The sequence below is a fragment of the Podarcis gaigeae genome, assembly GCF_964106915.1.
Source record: "Podarcis gaigeae genome assembly, chromosome: 15".
Classification (NCBI taxonomy): Eukaryota; Metazoa; Chordata; class Lepidosauria; order Squamata; family Lacertidae; genus Podarcis; species Podarcis gaigeae.
The window spans coordinates 30,517,764-30,538,852 of record NC_139692.1 but is presented as its reverse complement, the minus strand read 5'-3'; the positions used below and the strand labels follow the sequence as shown (position 1 = coordinate 30,538,852).

General features: G+C 45.0%; 1 protein-coding gene and 1 long non-coding RNA gene across 2 annotated transcripts; one reads left to right on the top strand and one right to left on the bottom strand.

Annotated features, from left to right (window-relative positions):
* Positions 1-350: 350 nt before the first annotated feature.
* Positions 351-8,414, bottom strand: PSPH (phosphoserine phosphatase). Its single transcript, XM_083714852.1, has 5 exons — positions 6,273-8,414; positions 4,640-4,774; positions 3,753-3,898; positions 2,301-2,449; positions 351-548 (listed from the first exon to the last, which is right to left on the bottom strand). The coding sequence occupies exons 1-5, from the start codon at positions 6,491-6,493 to the stop codon at positions 438-440; spliced, it is 762 nt and encodes a 253-aa protein (XP_083570978.1). The 5' UTR covers positions 6,494-8,414; the 3' UTR covers positions 351-437.
* A 116-nt stretch (positions 8,415-8,530) lies between these two features.
* Positions 8,531-14,439, top strand: LOC310832747. Its single transcript, XR_014558400.1, has 3 exons — positions 8,531-11,150; positions 13,762-13,860; positions 14,006-14,439. It is a non-coding gene; the product is annotated as an uncharacterized lncRNA (long non-coding RNA).
* Positions 14,440-21,089: the final 6,650 nt, after the last annotated feature.

Sequence of the window (21,089 nt, the reverse complement as noted above, 5' to 3'; positions counted from 1 at the left end):
AAGTAGTAAGATGGAGTTGTTCTTGGGACATTTGGGTCCCAAACATTTTGTTCTTAGAAAGAAACCATTGCTGTCATTTGTGGAAGTCCCCCTCAGATATTACTGGACTCCAACTCCCATCAGCTCCAGCAGTCAGTATGGCCAATGATCAGGAATGATGGCAACTGGAGTCCAGCAACACCTGGAAGGCCACAGATAACCTCTGGTCACATCCGGACCACCCTTCCCTTCCTTTCCCTTTGCTATGAGTTTATCAAGGTGCATGGAACAGAGCCATTTGCCATTGGAAAACCCGACATGTAGTAGAGGTGCACTGTGTAGCCAGAAATTAAAAATCCCAAATGCCTCTGTTTGCAAACAACAATAAGAATATGTTTAATTGCATAGTTATACATCTAGCTACAATACGTGTTAATAAAATAAGCCTAGTTCATAATTTATCGTTCCTCTAGTTCTTTCAGCAATTCGTCAAAATGGGTGATGTACCACTTGGCTTTCTCCTTGACCTGTTTCCGCACAACATTGCCTCCAAAGCCAATGAAACAGTCCTGGGGAAACATAAAAAAATAAGAGATGGGCTGGTTATGTCTCCATTTCAGAAAATGCAGTGGACTATCGGGATTTCTCCTCCATTGGAGAGGTTAGATGGCCATCTGTCATGGATGCTTCAGTTGAGATTCCTGCATTGCAGGGCGTTGGAATAGATGACCCACAGGGTCCCTTCCAACTCTGCTATTCTGGGATTTCTTATCAATGATGAAAACAGGTGTGAGATGGAGTGGAAAGGTATCCTCCATCCCCTGGCAGTAAATGAGATGAAGTCAGACCCTGGGGGAAGCAGAACAGTTGCAGGCAGCTGCTTAGGCATCAATGGGTAAGGGCAGATGGGGAGTGTGGGGGAGCGTGGACTAGCCCAACCTTCCCCAACCTTTGGCCCTCCAGAGCTTTTGGACTACAACTCTCATCAGCCCCAGATGGACTATTCAGAGAGAACCAACTAATCAGCTAATTCATCTTATTAACATCCAAGCAGATTCCCTGCAAATCCTTGCAGAAACCTGGCTGGGTTTGGTAAGTGACCTTTCCCTGGCTCAGCATAATCTGAATCAGAAGCTGCTGCCAACAGTTATCACCCTCATTTTTTTTTTAATCAATCATGTGATGTGATGAATAGGTTTTTGCTGGAAAACGCCTTTGCAACACAGGGCAACAGCCATGGTCGTGCTCCTTGATGCCAGTTCTTGATGCATTGGCTGCCTGCCTTGACCTATTAATTTGGATCTGATTTGCCTCCCCTGGTAGATTCCAAAACAATCATTAACAGGCAGCTGAAATCATTAACCTGGAGCAAGCGTTTGTCTGGTTCTTATGGAAGACATGCAGACTTTTGTGGGGGGGTTTTAACGCTCCTGATTTTTTACCTGCTCTCCCCTTGTTTCTTTTGGGGTTGCCACATCCAGCAACCAGATGCTGGGGGAATGGAGAGGTGCCCTTTTTCTTTAGGAACATGTGACAGATTGGTTTTGCTTAGGCTTAGGGTTTGACTGGTTGCCGTATGAGCTCTTATCACAAGGACATCAGGACAGCTCTGTAGCGTAGATCAGACCAAAGGCCCATCCAGTTCAGGATCCTGTTCCTTAGGGCAGGCTGGCTGCAACTGTAGAGTGGGTGCCTTGCAATGATGTGCTATGTGACTCGTCTACGTTGCTTGTAATTTGAATCACAAAGTAGATTGGTTTGGGCAGAGAGGGCTGGTGGGGTGGGTGATTCTGCCTCCCAGCAGGGGCTAGGTTTGGTGACTTTCTTGTGGTTGCAGAAAGGTAATCTTGTGGATATGCACAAATTCTGGGAATTCTGATGCCAGAAAGAATCAACCATACAGAAGTCAACTCTGAGCTAACTCCTATGAGCCAGTGAGGTCCATTCACTATTGGCTAAGCTGTTGAATTTGGAGTCCTGGCTTCAAATCCATATCCAACAACATCATTCACAGGGTATCCTTTGAACAAAGGAACATTAGCTGCCTTTTACTGAGTCAGACTACTAGAGAGCAGACTGGTGGCAGCTCTCCAAGGTTTCAGACTGGAGACATTCCTTGGGATTGAACCTGGGAACACCTTCTGCATGCAAAGTTGGTGCTCGATGACTAAGCTGTGATCTTTCTTTTGACAGCCTCTCTCTCCCTTTTTCTCTGCTTAACCTACCCCACAGAATAGCTGGGAGAACCCAAGTAAGCAGCCCTGGGCTGAGAGGAGGAAGGGGTAGAAGGCAAATGCCAACACCCCACAGTCACTACTCACTGCAGGTGGGCAGGCTTCCATATCTGTTGCTCCGTCTCCAATCATCACCACCTTCTTAAACTGAAACTGCTCCTTCAGGTAACTAATGACTTGTCCTTTGCCACCCGACTCAGCAGTTGGCTGCGTCTCATCAAAACCGGCGTATTCTCCTACAGGCACATTAGAGAGAAAGTTAGTCATGGAGAATCACAAGGAAAGTCAATGTTTGACGGCAAAAAAGGAGGGCATCCCTGGAGGGCAAGGGTGGGGAACTTGGTACCCTCCAGATGATGCTGAAATCCAACTCCCAACAGCCATAGCCAACAGCCATAGCCAATTCACAGAATTTCCAATATCTGGGAGAAGTACCCTCTGATATGGAAACCTTCCTTGCTGACACCAGTGTAGGGTATTTTGGCTCTATAGCTCCATAAGAGCAATTTGGGGAACTACTATTTCCACACACACACCCTTTGGCTTCCACACTCTCAGTGCCATCAAGATTCATGGTAAAGGATATTCTACATTCAAATAAATCTTCCAGAGTGGATCTTCTACATGCTGTGAAGGAAGGGGCAATGTCATGTCCAAATAGCCTTATTTGGATCTTGTTGATAGAGGGCATTCACCAAAGCCAGCGACCTAAAACCTGATCATATAGTAAGAGATCCACCCATCTTTTTCCTCCAGTGGGCAATCCCGAGGAATTCTGCCAAAGCTTAGCTTCAGACGTGTCCCTTGAGCGACCCTATTTATCCTGGCAACCCTGAAAGTTGAGTTTGGCTGCACAGTGTGCTACAGTTAGCTGACAAAATCTTTCACCTTGAAGAGCTGTTTTATCAAGCTGCACAACCCACTTGGTGGATAAGAGACCCGTCTCTCAATGTGCTGACTCTCTCAGAGCTGCACTCCTTGACCCTCCTCTGTGCCAGTGCACCTGAGAGTTAAAGCTTAACCATGGGAAGGAACAGTTCTTTCCAAAGCAGCTGGGCAAACGGGGGCTTATCAGAAGCAGCAGGTCACTGGTGACGCTTTGCTTCTTTTCAATCTGGGAACCTTTTTTGGGCCAAGAGACGCACAGTCCCTTCCAGGCAATATTCTGGGAACCACAGGTCAGAGGCAAAAAAAGGGCAGGGTAGTGAATTTAAATTTATACAGTACTGTAAACTAGTTTCTATACTCATTCCTGCACCCCTTTCTATCCCCCGTCCAGGCAAGCAGGAAGCATTATTTAATCTTATCTTTTTTATAAAAATATTTATATACTGCCTTCTCGCAAAACATCAGGGCACCTGCATCAACATAAAAGCATCAGTTGAATTGCTTTCAGATGTTTTGATGTTGCTGTGCATACGGAGTTCAAGGACACATTCCAGCGAGGTAGAAAACACTTAAGAGTGCAAAGCAGCAAGGGGGAAGAGTTCCAAGGGCCCCGTAGAAAGCCCTGCACTCAGCCTGCCTGGGAAAGCTTACCATTGAAGTAGAACTTCAACCTGTTGGCAAAGACGTTTGCTGTTGGGATGTTGAGCTGCAAAGCCACGTGTTCCACGATGCTCTGAAACCCCCCGGAGATTAAGAAGACTTGGACCCCTCGCTGGTGGAGCCGGTTGACTAGTTCCCTGCGAGGAACAGGAGAGGGTGGCTAAGGCCCATGTGTCAGGGCAGGATTCCCCCCCCCCCCCACAGCTGCAGCACAGGGCAAGAAAAGCTTCCAGGCTCAGTAACAGGCTTCAAATAAATGAATGGCCGAGGAAAGTAAGTGGCCATGGACTTCCTCACAGGTCTTCCTCTGTGCTGAGCTATTTTAGATAGGATGTTTGTGAGTGAAGAAGAGTCTTGCTTACATGCAGGGAGCTGAATGACAACCCCCCCCCCATTTTGTTCCTTCCAATTCTACATTGTCAGGCTTTTCTCTGGGACCCATAAGGACTGGGGTGCAATTGACTGGGGAGCATACGTGGAGCAAACAAAGGGGGCATTAGATGCCAGGAGAATGGATCCACACGCTCTCCCTTTTGTTAGTTCTCACAATTGCTTTTTGCAGAGGGATCTCACCACAAGGTGAGGAATCCCTGATGCAGTTTAGTCGCTCCTTTCTCTCACAAGCGTGTCCCAAAAAGTGTTGGGAAAGGGAGAGACAGATACAGGTTTCCTCCACTGAAAAGGATGCCTTCCAGCCTCTTTCTGCCTGGTTAAGAAGGTGGAATTTGTAATTGTACAGTAGGTCTTTTGATCCTCCCTACCTGCTTCAAGTGTCGCTACAGCCAATTCTTCAGGAATCATAACCCATGAGGAGGCAATAATGTGGAAGACGTCTCCATGGATGGACATGGAGTCCAACTGTTCAGAATGCCTCTTACCTTATTCCCGGTGTTAACTGGGGCGGATGCTCAGATATCAATTTCTGCACTTGTTCATAGGAGGGGCGGATGAGGCCTAGCCGGGCAGTCAAAGCAGCCTTGAACGTTACAGTGCCACCCATCGCTCTTCGAGTCCTAAATTGAGATTCAGAGAAATCAGAGAAATACAGACCAGGCTTTTTAAGGGCAAAAATAAAGCCATCCGCTGTGTGTGTGTTTGCTTTACATACACAAGCAGTTACACTATGTCAAGATAAAATGAAGTCTGCTTCAGTTCCTCATTTAAGAGGATGGCCGCTGGATCAGATCAAGGGTTGTCCACCTTCGTGGGCATAGCCAGGATTTGGGGGGGTGGCAGAAACTCAGTTAGCTCTGTATTGGGGGGGAAGCTGCTCCTTGCCCCCCTTTAAAAAAACCCATCTGTGTTTACTGCAGTCTCAGTCATGATCCTCTGCTGCTGCTATTTACATGTTTAAAACTACACATGTAGCCCATTAATGGCACGGTCATTTTGACTGTTAGATAGCCTTAAAAGAGGATTAAATTGATAGAGGAGGAGGGAGTGACAGCATCAATCTGCAGCTATAATGCCCAAATCAGTCTTAAACACTTCAGATGATTTGGATGGCAATCCCTATCATTCCCAGATGGATAAATCAAGGTGGGTTCCTAGGGGTTGCTGTGCGGGGTGAAGATTTAGCCAGCTGGATCCCAAGTGAATCAGGAAATGCTGCATTCCATTCTGCCTGATGAGTTCTGTGAAACTCTAAAATGTGTGGAAGCACATGATCTAGTTGTGTTTCCTATGATTTGGGGTCACCGTACAGAATGGCTCCACTAAGCCTGCCATCCCAAACCTTTATGCCATCCTGATGTTTTGGACGACACCTCCTATGTTAGCTGGGACTGATGGGAAGCGTAGCCCAATACATCTGGAGAGCTGAGCTAAACCAACCTCAGGCCTGCCAGGAGTTTCAGACTGAACCACAGGCAGACAAGTTTTTCAGGTTGGAGAGAAGATTCCTGATCGGTTGGGAAAGAAGGATGGTTGCTTGCTCGTTCAGTATGCCAGGGAAAGGAAGTTAGTAAGTGCTCTCTGCTCACATAACCTTGTGGCAGAGCTAAGGAGGTATGGACTTGGTCCAGAATGTAGATGGGAGACCACTGTAGAGCCTCACAACACACAGAAGTCAGAGTCTAAGTGCAAAAAAGGGAAAGGTTTTTAAAGCAACTTCATTACACCTTACACAAACATGCAAGGATTAGCTGCTTTCTCTGCCTAATGCATGGTAACAAGGTTTGCCAATAGTGGCCCATGCTCAGTCTCAGAGCTTGCCCCCCCCTACAAGAGGCTCCTGTCCTGAAAGGATGCCCTAGAGGCCAGGCCAAGAGGTGTCTCTGAGCCACTTCTCAGCAGCATCCCCCAAATGTTCATTCTTGCATTTAGGTCCCCCACCCCAAAGGCTAGCCTTTACAAATTCTCACTAGCCTGCTTACTAAAAAGGCTTCCCTGACAGCCAGCTGGTATCAAGTATGGCAGGATCCGGGTCGGGGATGGAGCTCAACGCCTTTGCCCCTTTGGAAGGGAGGGGACAGATCTCTGCAGAAGCAAATGAGAGACAGCCTTACTTACATTTCGGCCACTGCATCTCCGACGCCGCAGAATTTCGCCAGCTCGTCAATGCCTTCCTCTTTGATGACCGTGCTGTCCACATCAAAGCAGACGGCATCAGCGTTTTGGAAGACTTCCTTCAGCTCCATAAGAGAGGACATCCTTTTGACGGGTTTCCTGTTGTGGGAGAGGAAGATGAGGTCGTTCTGGATATCGGCACACTGAACCCTGTGTTGAGCCATCTTGGAAGAGGGTCCTGTGGGGCTGGTAGCTTGGTGTAGAGAGGGAGAAGTGAGCCGTGTGACTCCTTTTTGAGAGGGAGTGGGTGGCAGTAGAGGGGGGCGGAAGTGGCTGCTGATTTGCTGGCCATGGGGGCAGCGCAGCAGTGGGCAATCAGTCAAGGTTGGCTCCCTGGCTGAGTTAACCCTTCCGGGAGCTGCTGCCTTCACTGACGTAAAGAGTCAAATAAGAGATTTTGGCATTTAGTGAACCTCTTAGAAGAGAATGCTATTCCCTCCAGTGTTGGCTGCCTCCTCTCCTGTCTTCACTGCCATCCAAACCCCCTGCAATCACAGTGCAAATGCTTTCATCAAATAATCACAACAGTGTAAAAACAGCTTAAAAATAAATTACAGTCATAAATAGAGTGGATCTTAAATTTATATCAGTTGTCTAAGAACAGGGTAAAGAGGTGCGTCTTCAGCAAAGGATGAAAGCTGTATAGTGAAGGTGCCAGACACACCTTGGTGCCACAAAGGATGCCCAAAGAAAGCACATTATTGCAGAACAATTCCCCTTATAAAATACTGTAAAAATGTTATTTCCATTAATATATGCACTTATATGTATACTTTACTCCAGTACATGCATTTTTGTACACATTAAAGTAAAGGTAAAGAGACCCCTGACCATTAGGTCCAGCCGTGGCCGACTCTGGGGTTGCAGCGCTCATCTTGCTTTACTGGCCGAGGGAATTACTTGACTGGAAAACTGCATTGCAATATTTCGGAAAGTGTGAATTGTAAAGCATGGCTGTGCATCGGTTCACATTTTGTTTCAGAAAGTGCAAATTAGGTACGTTCACTTTTAAATGTGAACTAAATCAGGTATCTCCCCCTTCTATATAAACACTCCAGGGATCAAGGGGGGACAGCCCTCCACACTAAGTCCCCCAGGGATGGCATTTGCCTGGGGAATATTCTTAAGAGTAGGGGTAGCCAATATGATTCCCTCCAAACATTGTTGGATTCCATTTCCCAATGGTCAGGGGTGATGTCAGTTGTAGCCCAACAACTTATGGAGGGCCCCACGCCGACTACCCATGTACCTAGAGCAGCCTTTCTCAAACTGGGGTCCCCAGATATTGTTGGACCACAACTCCCTGACCCCTGATCCTCGTAGCTAGGGATGGAGTTGTAGTCCAACAACATCTGGGGCCCTAAGCTTGAGAAAGGCTGACAGAGACTTCCAGTTCTTTTGATGATACCCTGATACAACAGTTACCACTATAACAGACTAGGAACTGGCTGTCACACCACTTTTATTGCCACAGCTAAGTCCAAAGAATATTTTGAAGCATCATTTGGTCTTGAGAATTCTATACAGGAGTAAGCAACATGGTGGTTGTTGGACCACAACTCCCATCAGCCCCGGCAGACAACACAGCTGACGGACAGGAGTGATGATGGGAGTTGTGATTCTGCAGCATCTGGAGGGCACTACTCTGCCCTCCAGATGTACACTGCAGTTCTCAGGGTTTCCTGGGTAGGGTGCAGCTATGAACAATGGAGGTTTACATTTGTTCTGGTGTGGATACAGGCAGACTCTGAAAGAGTCTTGCTGTCCTGGTAGGCCTCACAGCCTGCTTTGCAGCCTTGACTTGCCTGTTGGTTCTGAGCCAGGCAGAACTGCAGTGGGGCGGGAGGAGGGAGCTTTGACTCTGGGGCAGGGCTGGGACACCTTGCACAGTGACGCATCATTGCACAATGGAGTGAGCAAGGCACGTGTTGACATCTTTGGAACAGGCCCAGCTACCTGAGGTTTTTTTCAGGCCCTAGGGAAGGCTGAACATCCAACCAGAACCCAGAGCTCTGTGCTGGACTGCCAGTTTTGAAAGAGCGACCCTGGAGGGCAGTGCCAAGGCATCTGCGTCATGATGTCCTCAAATCATGATGTAACGCCCACCATCCAAGGCTAGGTTGCAACAGGACCGTATGATGCAAGGCAAGGATGAGGTTGCCAGAAAGTGACGTTGGCGCCAAACATACTGCAAGAGGATCTTCTTCAACAAGCCAATCCTTCTTGCAAAAGTTGAGAAGCTTATGGAGACTTAACAGGTCCTGCTGCTCAGTCAGAACCATGAGTCTGGATTTTTCATTTTTCCAAACATGGACATCGAGGGTTAACATTAACCTGGTGTCTTCCAGATACTGTTAGACTCCAACTCCCATCAGCCCTAGCTGGTGTATACAAAACACTTTTGAGATTTTGCAAAGTGGAGGCTATGGCTTCAGGAAATCTACAAGCAAGGCTCTTCTCATTTCAGAAATGCACATCTGGCTTCAAAGCATACGCAGATAATGCAGTTTCGTGAAGTGTATTTCATATCGATCTCTAGACATGGCTGCATATGACCAATATGCAAATGAATCCAATTCTAGTTCCCCTGCAATTCTTTTGGACTTTCTTTTCCTTCATTTCCTGCTCATCCATCCCCAAACCTTCCTTTCTATCAACAGCAGCCAGTCCCTCCTACACCTAAGCCCTGTTGGATTTTTTCCTCTCCTATCCAAATGGTTCTTTCCCTAAACTTCCTTCACAGCAACTGCACTGTCAACACCCTTCTGCTTAGGTCTTTTCCTTGAGAACTCTGGATGTGTAGGCGTATTCTGTGGCATCAAAAGCAACTCAGCTAATGGTATATGGAAAAAGTAGGAGCTTGCAGGCAATAGCAAGAGCCAACGCAACCCACCGAACCATATGCTGCTCCTACAGCCATGTCCAATGGCCAACCAGGACCTTGATAATCCCCTTCCGATTTTTGCTGGCTGCCTGGGATTACGATAAGAGGGAAACTGCCAACCGCTTCAATGGCCATGATCCATGGATTGCGGCTTGCATTTAGTTTGGTGTCTCCCTGAGTTGGGCAGGATCAGGATTTCATGGGGCACACAGAGATGTTACAAATAGTCACAGGCTGTGATTTGTAGAAATAAGAAGCATTATTATTAACACAGTAAGAAAAAGATATGGTTTAGGGTCAGCGTTTTGCTTCACTATTATTATTTATGCCTTTGTAGAAATTACCTTAGGACAAACTTCACAAACCTGCCCCCCCGCCCTGTGTTTTGGACTGCAACTCCCATCAGTCTCGCTGGCATTCAGAGGCAGACAGCAGAGGTAGGACATAGCCATTGTGGCTAGTAGCCATTGCTAGCCTTATCCTGCTCTGTTTTGGGGCTCATCCACACCTGCTCATCTCACCACTACCCCCCCCCCGGGAAAACCTGATTCTTACCACTGAATCGGAACATACATCAGTCAGGTTCTCTGCGGATTGACGTTTGCTCTGATCCAGCAGTAAAGGGTGGGTTTTCCTGGGGCAAGCAGTGGGGCAAACAGAAAACCTTGTAGACCCTTGCTTTCTAGGCATGGAACAAGCCTAGTGTGGACAACCCCTTTGTCTAACCTTCTTTTAAATCCATTCAAGCTAGAGGGCGTCACCACCTCTTGCTATGTGGTTTTACTATATTTTCTTTACTTTTGTTTATTTCTGTACATTTATATCCCGCTTGTCTTCTGTCATAAAACCCAAGGTGGTCGACATGCGGTTCCTAAGCCGTCTCCCACAAAGACACTGGCCAGACCCAAACCTACGTAGTTGCAGCAAGGTGGTGGTCCCATTCCTGGTCTGCTAGGGGTGTGGATGAAAGAAGAAAACAGAATGGGGGAAGTGAGAATGAATTGGATTGCTTTGTTTGTTTGATTGTTCTGGCATAGGGTGTTTGGGAAGGGTGAGCTCAGCATCCTGTTTCCACAAGGACCAGCCAGATTCCTCAAGGGAAGCCCACAAGAAGGACATGAACACAATAATTTTAATAAATAAACCACTTTGGGACCAGATATTGGGTAAAAAGCAACAACAACAATAGCTTCTGAAGTGAACCAGAAATTACAGCACACTTCAATTTATGATTTGCATTTGACAGAATGCATGAAAAGTGTTCATTTCCCCCTTTTCTATCTTCAGAAAACAAGTCATACCATGCTAGTCATAAAATCTGATTCCAGCCAGGCTGCAAGCTTTCTGTGTGGCATTTGGTATCTGCCCCTGGAAGAAACCCAGCTTCTTGAGAACTTTAGATTTAAAAAGAAAACCTTCAAGTTTCTAGGCCTGGTGGAGGCATAAAATAGCCTGTATGCAAGTAGGTCCTGGTATGCAGAAAGCTTGGAATTAGAAGGATCTGGGAGAGGCTTCCTGCAATCAGGGTGATTCCGTGGTCTACGTATGAATCCCAGTTTGCTGGGTGTCCATATCTCCCCTGCCCCACACTTTCTATGCCCTCACTGAACTGCTGACCAGTCTGGGGCATTGTCCTTAGTGCTGAAAGGCTGAGAAGGGCAAACAGTTCAGTGAGAAGAGAGCATATACAAACAGATGTTGCAATCCTACACCAAGTTACATCATATGCTTCCCGCTGGAACAAGAGGGCCCTTCTGTGTGCATACATAACTGAGTACAGGATTGCAGCCTTGGGAAATGGGAGGGCTCTTACATAATTTATTCTTCCAGAAGAATAGTCTTCCTTTTAAAAAGCCTCCCCTCCACATTAGCTTGTGTTTTCTCTCTGGCACGGATGACCTCACTCAGATCGGCTTTTAATGCACTCACTCTTGTGGGTAAAAGACCTGAACTGCTTTCTTCACTCAGTGTGCAATTAACTAAGTAGCTTAAGGTTGCGGTCCTAACCCTACTTACCTGTTGGGAGTAAGCCCCACAGGATTCGTTGGGACTTACTTCTGAGTAGGATGGTTAGGAATGCACTGTGTGTAGCTTTTAAAAATTAAAGAAGGTAGGGGGAAATCAATGGAAAATAAAAGATAACAGAACTTTTAGTGACAATAGCTTAATGTAGTGTTTGCCAACTTGGTGGCATCCAGCTGTTTTGGACTACATTTCCATCAACCCCAGCCAGAATGCTGGCTGGGGCTGATGGGAGTTGTAGTTCAAAACAGCTGGATGCCACCAAGTTGGCAAAAGTTGACTCAGAGAACCTCCATGGTCAGAGAGTGCATACCTCTGACAGCCAAATCACTGGAATCACCATCGCTTCTTGAGGGCTTCCTGGAAAGACTGTCTGGCTAGACACTATTCGACTAGATGGACTTTTTGTGTTAAGAAGCAGGATCCACCTGCCATCCTCAGACAATTTATATGGAAGTTGAAATTTCTGTTTGTTTCTAACCAGTACTGTTGATAGTTTGAATTTAGCTTCTCTCTGACCCATCCTTCCTCAGAGGGAAAGCAGAACCTCAGAGCGAGGCATCCTGAACATCCTGCATGCATCAGGACAGATGCTGATGCTTTGCCTGTTCGGGATTGCATCATTCATTCATCCCTTCATCACAGAGAGGCCCTGCACTTTTTAAATTCCTGCAAAAAAATTAGCCACCAGCAGAGGGGTCCAGAAGGCGAGTCCCTGTGCCAACTGTCAGTTCTAAGGAGCAAACTCGGAACCATGAAGTTGGAGGAAGCAAAACAGAAAGAAAATCTGGGAAAGGGGGAAAAAAGAAACCACCACCCTCACCCCCAAATTCAAACAGCCGGCAACTTACAGGACTGCGGAGCCTGCTGCAATTTTAGATGTCAATACCGGGCACCTCCAGGCTGTGCAGGCGAGAGAAGGCTCAGTGAAGCCCTTCAGTCACATCGATGCAAATGCACCCAGCAATCTGGAAGCCGGCCACATTTTCTAAACCAGCTTTTGCTGAGCAAGCGACAATCCTCCTCTGTTTTTCCTTTTCCCCTTTTTAATCGCTGCACACATGAAAGCAAAGGGCTCTGCTGTTTACAGAGCGAGGCTTAGGAAAGAGAGGTGTAATTTTGCACTTTGGGAGGGAGGAGCCCCTCAAACCCAGCCCTGGAAGCTCCCTGATTGGCTCAGGAGGAGCCGGCAGAGAGAGAAAGGCGAGGAGGTGGAGATTAGAAATAATAGGCTCCAGATCTCTTCTTGGAATAAGTCACCTTGAACTTGCAAACTCTGCAAGAGAGATTGTCAGGTGATATCCATATGAAATGGACTGAGCTAAGCTCAGTCACAGCCATTCGTTTCAATGTGTCTACTCTGAGTAGGGTGAATATTGGATACATTCCAATCCATCAGACTTAAGGCCTTTGCAGATGACACAGGATGGAATATTACAAATAGGAGAGCTGCGGGGGAAGGCTGATGGGCCGAAAAGGCAACTGGCTGCAGAGTTCAAGAGTAGTTATGCTGAGCCCTGCAAGATGAATGTGGTCATATTTAGTTATCTAACAAATTTTCTATACTACTTAATCAACAATGCCATTGAAGCAGTTTACAGAAACCATTCGTCAAGCATTCAAAACAAGCCGATATTGAAGTGATATTTAAAAAATACAAATAAAGCCAGCAACTTTTAAACAAATATACATACAGTACATGCTTAGATAGGCATGCTTAAACTGTTTTTTTTTCAGCAGGTACTGAAACAATACAGTGAAGGCTTGCCTGATGTCAATAGACAGGGAGTTCGAAGTGCTGCCACATTGCAGGACTGATTCTTTGCAAGTGCGGAATGAATATGATATGGCCCTTGTCAAAGTGCCTGTTCCATAGATCGAGGCAGGAGAGTGGGCATATACATGTGTGGGAAGGTGATCCTTCAAGGGAAGGACTCAGGGATGTTTTATCTGAGGAGGCTAGAAGGTCTAAAGCAGAGCTTTCCAAACTTCTCATGTTGGTGACACATCATTTCGTGACACTGTAATTCAGTTTTACTAGCAAACCAGAGGTTAAACTAACCCCTTTCCAGCCCCTACTCACCACAGCCGGCACACTAATGTGTTGCGTGGCACATAGTTTAGGAAGCTCTGGTCTAAAGTAGCAGCAAAGCTAGCTTATCAGCAGCTGGGGAATCTGCCCCTCCACTTGGAAGTTTCCAAACTTTCTTTCTAACTCCTGTGAACTGAGATGCAGGAGCGCAGTTTGGGCTACCCACAAACACCCTCAAACCCCTCCCTTGCAACTCAGGACCAAGGAAGGAAAGCTTATCTGCTCCTACGTTTTTCTTTTCTTTTCTCTTCCTACAGACGAATCCCCAAAAAGCTTCCAAGGTGCTCAGAACACAGCCTGAAAACTTCTTGAAACTTAATTTCAGTTTGAGGAAGTGACCTCTTAGATTGTATTTCAAGGAGCTTTTAATTCAGCTCCCTGTTTTGAGGTAGGATATCAGCATAGCACATTCACCATCAACTTGCTTCTTTCAGACCAAACAGCACTGCAAGGAAGGTTCACAAAAGCCAGAATTCCCATAAAGGCCACCCAGGCACTCTGGAAGCAGATGGCATCACCAAGAAGGCACCAAAGTAATGACCACCCCATGTACTGGGTCCCAGCATTGGGTATCCAGAGGTATACTGGCTGTTTGGACATCAGGGCTAATAAACAGGAATTATAGGGGTAGGAATTTATCTCATTTTTTTTCATGATCAAAGTTTTTCCCCTCTATAGGACAAAGTTCCTGTGGGACAATTAGCTCTATGTGACTCCTTCAAGCCAGCAAATCTACATTTCTTCCATTAAAAGAAATATGAAAGAGGATCCAGGTATACTGGCCAATCTGAGGAGAAAATCCACCAATCACTGGATGGATTATGAATTATCATTGCAGTCTGTTCTTCAAGACATATATCAAAGCAGTGGTTCTCAAAATTTTTGATCCCATAAACTCATTCCCAGTGCCTCCTCCCCTATAAAAGGCATTATTATTATTATTATTGTGGAACGCCCTTCCATCAGATTTCAAGGAAATAAGCAACTATCCTACTTTTAAAAGACGTCTGAAGGCAGCCCTGATTAGGGAAATTTTTAATGTTTAATGCTGTATTGTGTTTTTAATATTTGATTGGGAGCCGCCCGGAGTGGCTGGGGAAACCCAGCCAGATGGGTGGGGTATAAATAAATAAATAAATTATTATTATTATTATTATTCAGAATAGTGGTTTACATGACCCACTAAGGAAAATAATAAGACAGTAAAATGCAAAACTGTAACAATTAATTGCACATTTATTCAAAATCCAGTTACACCTACAGCATTTAGTTTAATTAACTCAACAAAACTGATGAACTGGATCCAGTGATGCCAGCTTTTTAAAGTCAGATAGTCATTTATGCCCCCAGTGCCACCCTGCAGCCCCCTTGACTCTTAGTGCCCCCAAGTGATCTCAACGCTCCCCAGGGGGCAGTACCACCCCCTTTGGGAACCACTGTATCAGAGCAAAACACACACCAATCAGATATAGGACATGATCCCGCACATGGTTAATGGAATTCTAAATGTTGTTGATTTCACCATGATAGAGTTAAGCATACCCCACTGAAATCAACAGGACTGGAAATTTAGCTGTATTGCACCTTAATAATGCCATGGCAATAGACCTCTTGTTGTCACTGTCACTCTTAAAGGGCCCACTTTTGCAGGTGAAAGCAACAAAGAGCCTTGTAGCACCTTAAAGACTAACCAATTTATTACAGTATGAAGCTGTTGTGGACTCACACCCATTTCACCATATGCAGGAAGCAAAATCTTAGTTGGCAGGTATATAATGGAGAAAATATTAAGTTGGGAGTTGAAATGAGATGCAAAGATTGCTGTCAGTGATAATTAGAGTTTAAATGTGTGTTAAACCGGAACAACTATTACAGTTAAGATTGCAGATAACTTTCTCAGCATTGCTAAGATGACTGTATGATAAATATGGGTGTGAGGATTTTTGGGCTCTTCAGATGTTGCTGAGCTCCAACTCCCATCATCCTTGGCCAATGGCCATGCTTGGTGGGGCTGATGGGAGCTGTAGTTCAGTGACCACTGGAGGGCCAAGGTCTCGCCCCCCCCCCCCGCACAGTGGTGCAGGCTGCAGGGAACAGGGAGTGAGCATGCCACACCTTGTCTTTACAAGTTTTTTTGGGGGGGGGCAGGGAAACGTTTGGACATCTTTGTTACTTCTTTCCAGTTTGGAACTTCTCACCCTGTTCCTGGATCATGACTCCTGAGCACTGTGTCTGCTGCTGAGCCTGTACTGATAATTGCCTTAATAAAGATCTCTGTCGTAAATAAGACAGAGATCGTTATTAAAGCAATTATCAGTACAGTACTTGTAAGTAAGAGTTCCTGTTTGTAAGTTTTAGGTGGCCATTGGCTCTGCTGAGAAGCCAACTCCATCAGGCTTCACCTTCTCTCAGCTGTTGCCTGGCTGCAGCAGTGGCAGAGGAGGAAAAAAGGCCTGCTCCATCAGTTCTGCTAAAAGACCAGCTCCATTGGACCTTCATTCCATCAACTGTCCCCCAGAAGCAGTCGTTTCAGCAGGTCACAGCAGAGGGAGGACAAGGAAGCAAGGCCTCTCCATTAGCATTGGGCTCCTTGAATTATTTCCATTCCAGCAGCTGCTCCTTATGAGAACTTTATAACTAAGAGCTAGTGTCTGAGGTTGCTTTCTCCCCTTTCTGCCTCCCAATTGCTTTTCCTTTCGCGTTGTGTCTTTTAGACTGCAATATAACTGATCTACATAAGCAGCTCTTGGAACCTAAGAGCACTCTGCACATGTATGAAAAGCTCTTTTATTGCTTGCTAAGTCTTCCAGAGCTTAGGTTTGGCCCTGAAACTGATTCCAGAGTTCAGCTTTGTTTTGGACTTCGGACAAAACTAGATGTAATGTAGGAATTCTGTGATTGGATCTCCCAATCCCCCGTACCACTCTTTTATTAATGATTAAAGGCATCCATAAGAGAGGGAGAATTTTAATAAATGCTGCAGTTCCAAGGACTGAGGCTTTTTCAACTGATTTCCCTACACCGTATCCCAAACAAGTATCAATTGTTCTCTGCCCCCCAAAAGCTGTTATTAGTCAGAGAAGGGGAGAAAGGCAGAAAACTGAGTTTTTGAATCAAATGCTTGTACAAGAGCCCTGATTCTTGATCAGACCAAAGGTCAATCTAATCCAGCATCCTGTTCCTACACTGGCCCAGCAGATAATTTATATAGACAGGATTTACTGTATATACCACTTAATCATCAAAATCTCTAAGCAGTTTACATAAAAATGCCTCTCAGAAGTCCACAAGCAAAACCAGAGGGCAACAGCACACTCGTGTTCCTCAGCAAGTAATACAGTGGTACCTCGGGTTAAGTACTTAATTCGTTCCGGAGGTCCATTCTTAACCTGAAACTGTTCTTAACCTGAAGCAGCACTTTAGCTAATGGGGCCTCCTGCTGCTGCCGTGCCGCCGCCACACAATTTCTGTTCTCATCCTGAAGCAAAGTTCTTAACCTGAAGCACTATTTCTGGGTTAGCGGAGTCTGTAACCTGAAGCGAATGTAACCCGAGGTACCACTTTATTCAGAGGCATACTGTCTCCAGCATGTGGCTAGTAGCCAATTATAGCCACTGTAAATCATAATGCCCTGTGGCATGTCCTTCTGAAAATCGGCTGCCCAGATAAATTTGTGAACATGCTCCACAATATTATGACAGCAACCATCACAGATAACAATGGCTCTCAAAGTGAACCATTCACAGTGGGATGAGGTGTTAAACAGGGATGTGTTATTGCCCCAACTCTATTTATTATTTTCATTGCTATGTTCCTACACATTGTCAAAGGGAAACTCCCCACCGGGCTAGATATCATATATTGAACAGATGTAAAGCTCTTTAACTTAAGTAGGCTGAAAGCGAAGAGTAAAGTTACCATAACTTCCGTCATAAAGCTTCAATATGCTGATGACAACGTAGTGTGTGCACACTCAGAGGATGACCTCCAAACCATCCTAAATATCTTTGCAGAAGCTTACAAAAAGCTTGGCCTATCGCTCAACATCCAAAAAACCAAAGTGCTGCACTGACAAGCACAAAACAACCCCTCTGCAGCACCACAAATCCAACTTAACAGTATAACCTTGGAAAATGTCAATCACTTTTCCTACCTGGGTAGTTATCTTTCCACAAGGGCCAACATCGATGCAGAAATCTAGCACTGCCTGAACTCCGTGAGTGCAGCTTTCTCCCGACTGAAGTGCAGAGTATTTGAGGACTGGGACATTTGCAGGGAAACCAAAACGCTTGTTTACAAAACTACTGTACTACCAACTTTATTGTAAGCTTGTGAAACGCGGACCACTTATAAATGCCATCTCCAACTCCTCAAAAGATTCCATCAACGGTGTATCCAAAAAATTTTACATATCACTTGAGAAGACAGGCAAACCAATGTGAAGAAACAAAGATCACCAATATGGAAGCAATGATTCTTCAACATCAACTTCGTTGGACTGTTCATGTTGTTCAGATACCCGATTATCATCTTCCAAAGCAACTACTCTATTCCAAACTTAAAAATGGAAAGCATAATGTTGGTGGTCAATAAAAGAGGTTTAAAGACTCTCTCAAGGCAAAACTAAACAAATGTAGTATAAACACTGACAATTGGAAAACACTGGCTTGTGAGTGCTCTAGTTGGAGAACAGCCTTTACCCATGGATTTTGAAGACTCTCGAACTCAGGACAAAAGTGAGAAACAAACTAAGAGGAAGGCATGTTTGGCAACCCCTCTCCATAATCAACTCCCACGAGGAAACCTATGTCCCCACTGTGGAAGGAGGTGTGGATCCAGAATTGGCTTCTACAGTCACCTATGGACACACAGTTAAGGGCATGTTAATGGAAGACAATCTTACTCGGCTATGAGTGATCACTAAAGAAGATAACCCTTTCCTCCATGAATTTGTCCAATCCTGCTTTAAAGCCATCAAGTTGGTGGTCATCACTGCCTCTTGCAAGAGTGGATTTGTTCCATAGTTCAGTTATGTGCTGCATGTATAAAGACTTCATTTGGTCTGTTCTAAATCTTCCAACATTCAGCTTCATTGAATGGTCCCACTGAGTTCTAGCATTATAAGAGAGGGATATGATGTTCTGACCAAGGGAGTGTTCACATTAGCAAGGCACCAGAGGGCACTGATGTTTTTCCCTATGCAAAGAGAGATGAATGGCTTAAGGACTACAACTGGTATGAATCACAGAATCATAAAATTGTAGAGTTTGAAAATATTGTGAGGGTCATCTAGTCCAACTCCTGCAATGCAGGAATCTTTTGCCCAACGTAGGGCTCGAACCCACGATCCTGAGATTATAGTCTCATGCTCAATCTACCGATTGGGCCATTCCAGCAATCATGAAGCTGGTTGAGAAAAAGAGCATCAAGCAGTAGTAACTTATAACAACCTGCATTTTGGATAACCTCATGTGAACATACATTAAAAACCCAGCACAGGAAGTGCAGTAGCTGCGCAGTAAACCAAGTATGAACACAAACTTCCTGACTGGGTATGGTTGCATTGCCCTCTACTGGTTGGCTATACACACAGTGCAGATAAACCCAGTGCCCATCATAGACAAATTGGTGGGGGCAGTTTGCAGATTGGGAGGGCAAGGAAAATGATGTATGAGCTTCCCTTCAAGTGGTTTAGGAAAACATCAACCACATCCTGGAAAAAATCTTCCTTCTAAGTTAGTCAAACATCCCAACTGCAATCATGTTGACTCAGAATGAGGCCCAACTGAATGGCAATGGATGTAAGTTGATTTTACAAAGCTTTTATCACAGGTGTGACTATCCTGCGGACACCAACTCCCCTCACCTCTAGCCAACATGACCAATGATTAAGAAAAATGGTCCAACAGTTCCTGAAGAGCCATAGGATTCTTATTCCTGATCCATGGGCATAACAACAGTAGCCAACTTTACAGGGTTGCTTATTTATTGGAGCCTTTACACAAACAAAGGCAAAAAACAGAAGAAATAACTATCTATAAAAATGTAACCAATATAACTTACTGAAAAGTTAGAAAGAGAAATTTTGGTACCTGTTTCCTCTTTTCTTGAAGCACATCACACCATAAAGGGACCAGGATGGAATTCTAAGCTGAAAGTACACGGGAAATTGCTAAAAATGTGTACACTGACACCTGCTATAGAAAAGTTGAATATTACTTTATGAGATATTAAATATTAATATCTGCTGTGAAAACACATATCTAAAACATCACACCCTCTGCTAGTGACCTCAGATGGTGAGAGCTGACAGGACTGGTGCCAAAATAGGACTACAGTGGTACCTCGGGTTAAGTACTTAATTCGTTCCGGAGGTCCGTTTTTAACCTGAAACTGTTCTTAACCTGAAGCACCACTTTAGCTAATGGGGCCTCCCGCTGCTGTCGCGCCGCCGGAGCACGATTTCTATTCTCATCCTGAAGCAAAGTTCTTAACCTGAAGCACTATTTCTGGGTTAGCGGAGTCTGTAACCTGAAGCATATGTAACCTGAGGTACCACTGTATTAAGGCCACATCTACACCCTACATTTAACGCAATCAACTTCCTCCCAAAGAATCCTGAAATGTATCAATTGGAGAGCTACTATTCCCAGCACCCTTAACAAACTAAAGTTCCCAGGATTCTTTGGCGTAAAGCGTGCAGCTGGATCAGGCCACAGGGGGCCCATCTAGTCCAACATCCTGTTCTCACAGTGGCAAACCAGATGCCTGTGGGAAACCTGCAAGCAGGACCTCAGCACAAGAGCAGTCTCCCATCCTGTGGCTTCCAGAAACTGGTATTCAGAAGCACTGATCCCTCCAACAGTGGAGGCAGAGAACCATTGCAAACCTTCCACCATTTCTCCGATGAAAATAGGGATGTCCCATTCCATAATGATAATTTTACTATTTATACCCCATACATCTTACCAGGTTGCCCCAACCACTTCCAACATACATAAAAACATAATAAAACATTAAACCTTAAAAAAAACCTTCCCTATACAGGATTGCCTTCAGACAGCTCAGGGGTCAGATAACTCCATACCTTCCAACATTTCTCCAATGAAAATAGGGGCATCCTAAGGAAAAATGGGACATTCTGGGATCAAATCAGAAACTGGGACAGTTTCTCTAAATCAGGGACATTCCTGGAAAGTAGAGACACTTGGGAGGATCTGCCATTGTGGCTAGTAGCCATTGGTAGCCCTCTCCTCCATGAATTTGTCCAGTCCTCTTTTAAAGCCATCCAAGCTGGCGGCCATCACCACCTCCTGTTGGGGTGACTTCCATAGTTAACTCTGCTGCCGCATGAAAAAGTTAGCAATTAATTTTATATGCCTTCACAATGAACTGCAGGGCAGAAACATTTTTAGTAAATCAATAACATTAGAAATGCTGTTGTGAGTCCCTTTGGAGACTCTGCTCAACAAGCAGGATGCAAATTTAACTGATAAAGAAAGCCAGATGGAAAAGTTAAAATATACATACTTACCCTTGATCTAAAATGACACAAGTTGTTTGGACTGCTCCTGAGTTTCACCACTCTCAATTATTTGGTATTTTGTTGTGTTTTTACTTATCAGAGAACGAGGGGTCACAAATAATTGCAAATAAATAAAATTAGACATATAACCTGTAATTCTAGTATTTAATCAATGTAGCATTTTAAAAGTGTTGCGTGCTACACCAATACATTAAATACTTTATATAACATATTATG

What these genes read in the sequence shown, in the direction of transcription:
- PSPH (XM_083714852.1), bottom strand. Translation starts at nt 6,493, where the DNA reads ATGGCTCAACACAGGGTTCAGTGTGCCGATATCCAGAACGACCTCATC. An exon ending in CAGTTAACACCGGGAATAAG is followed by an intron (nt 3,899 to 4,639) that starts GTAAGAGGCATT and finishes TGTTCCTCGCAG; the next exon opens with GGAACTAGTCAACCGGCTCC. An exon ending in TGGAAGCCTGCCCACCTGCA is followed by an intron (nt 549 to 2,300) that starts GTGAGTAGTGAC and finishes ATGTTTCCCCAG; the next exon opens with GACTGTTTCATTGGCTTTGG.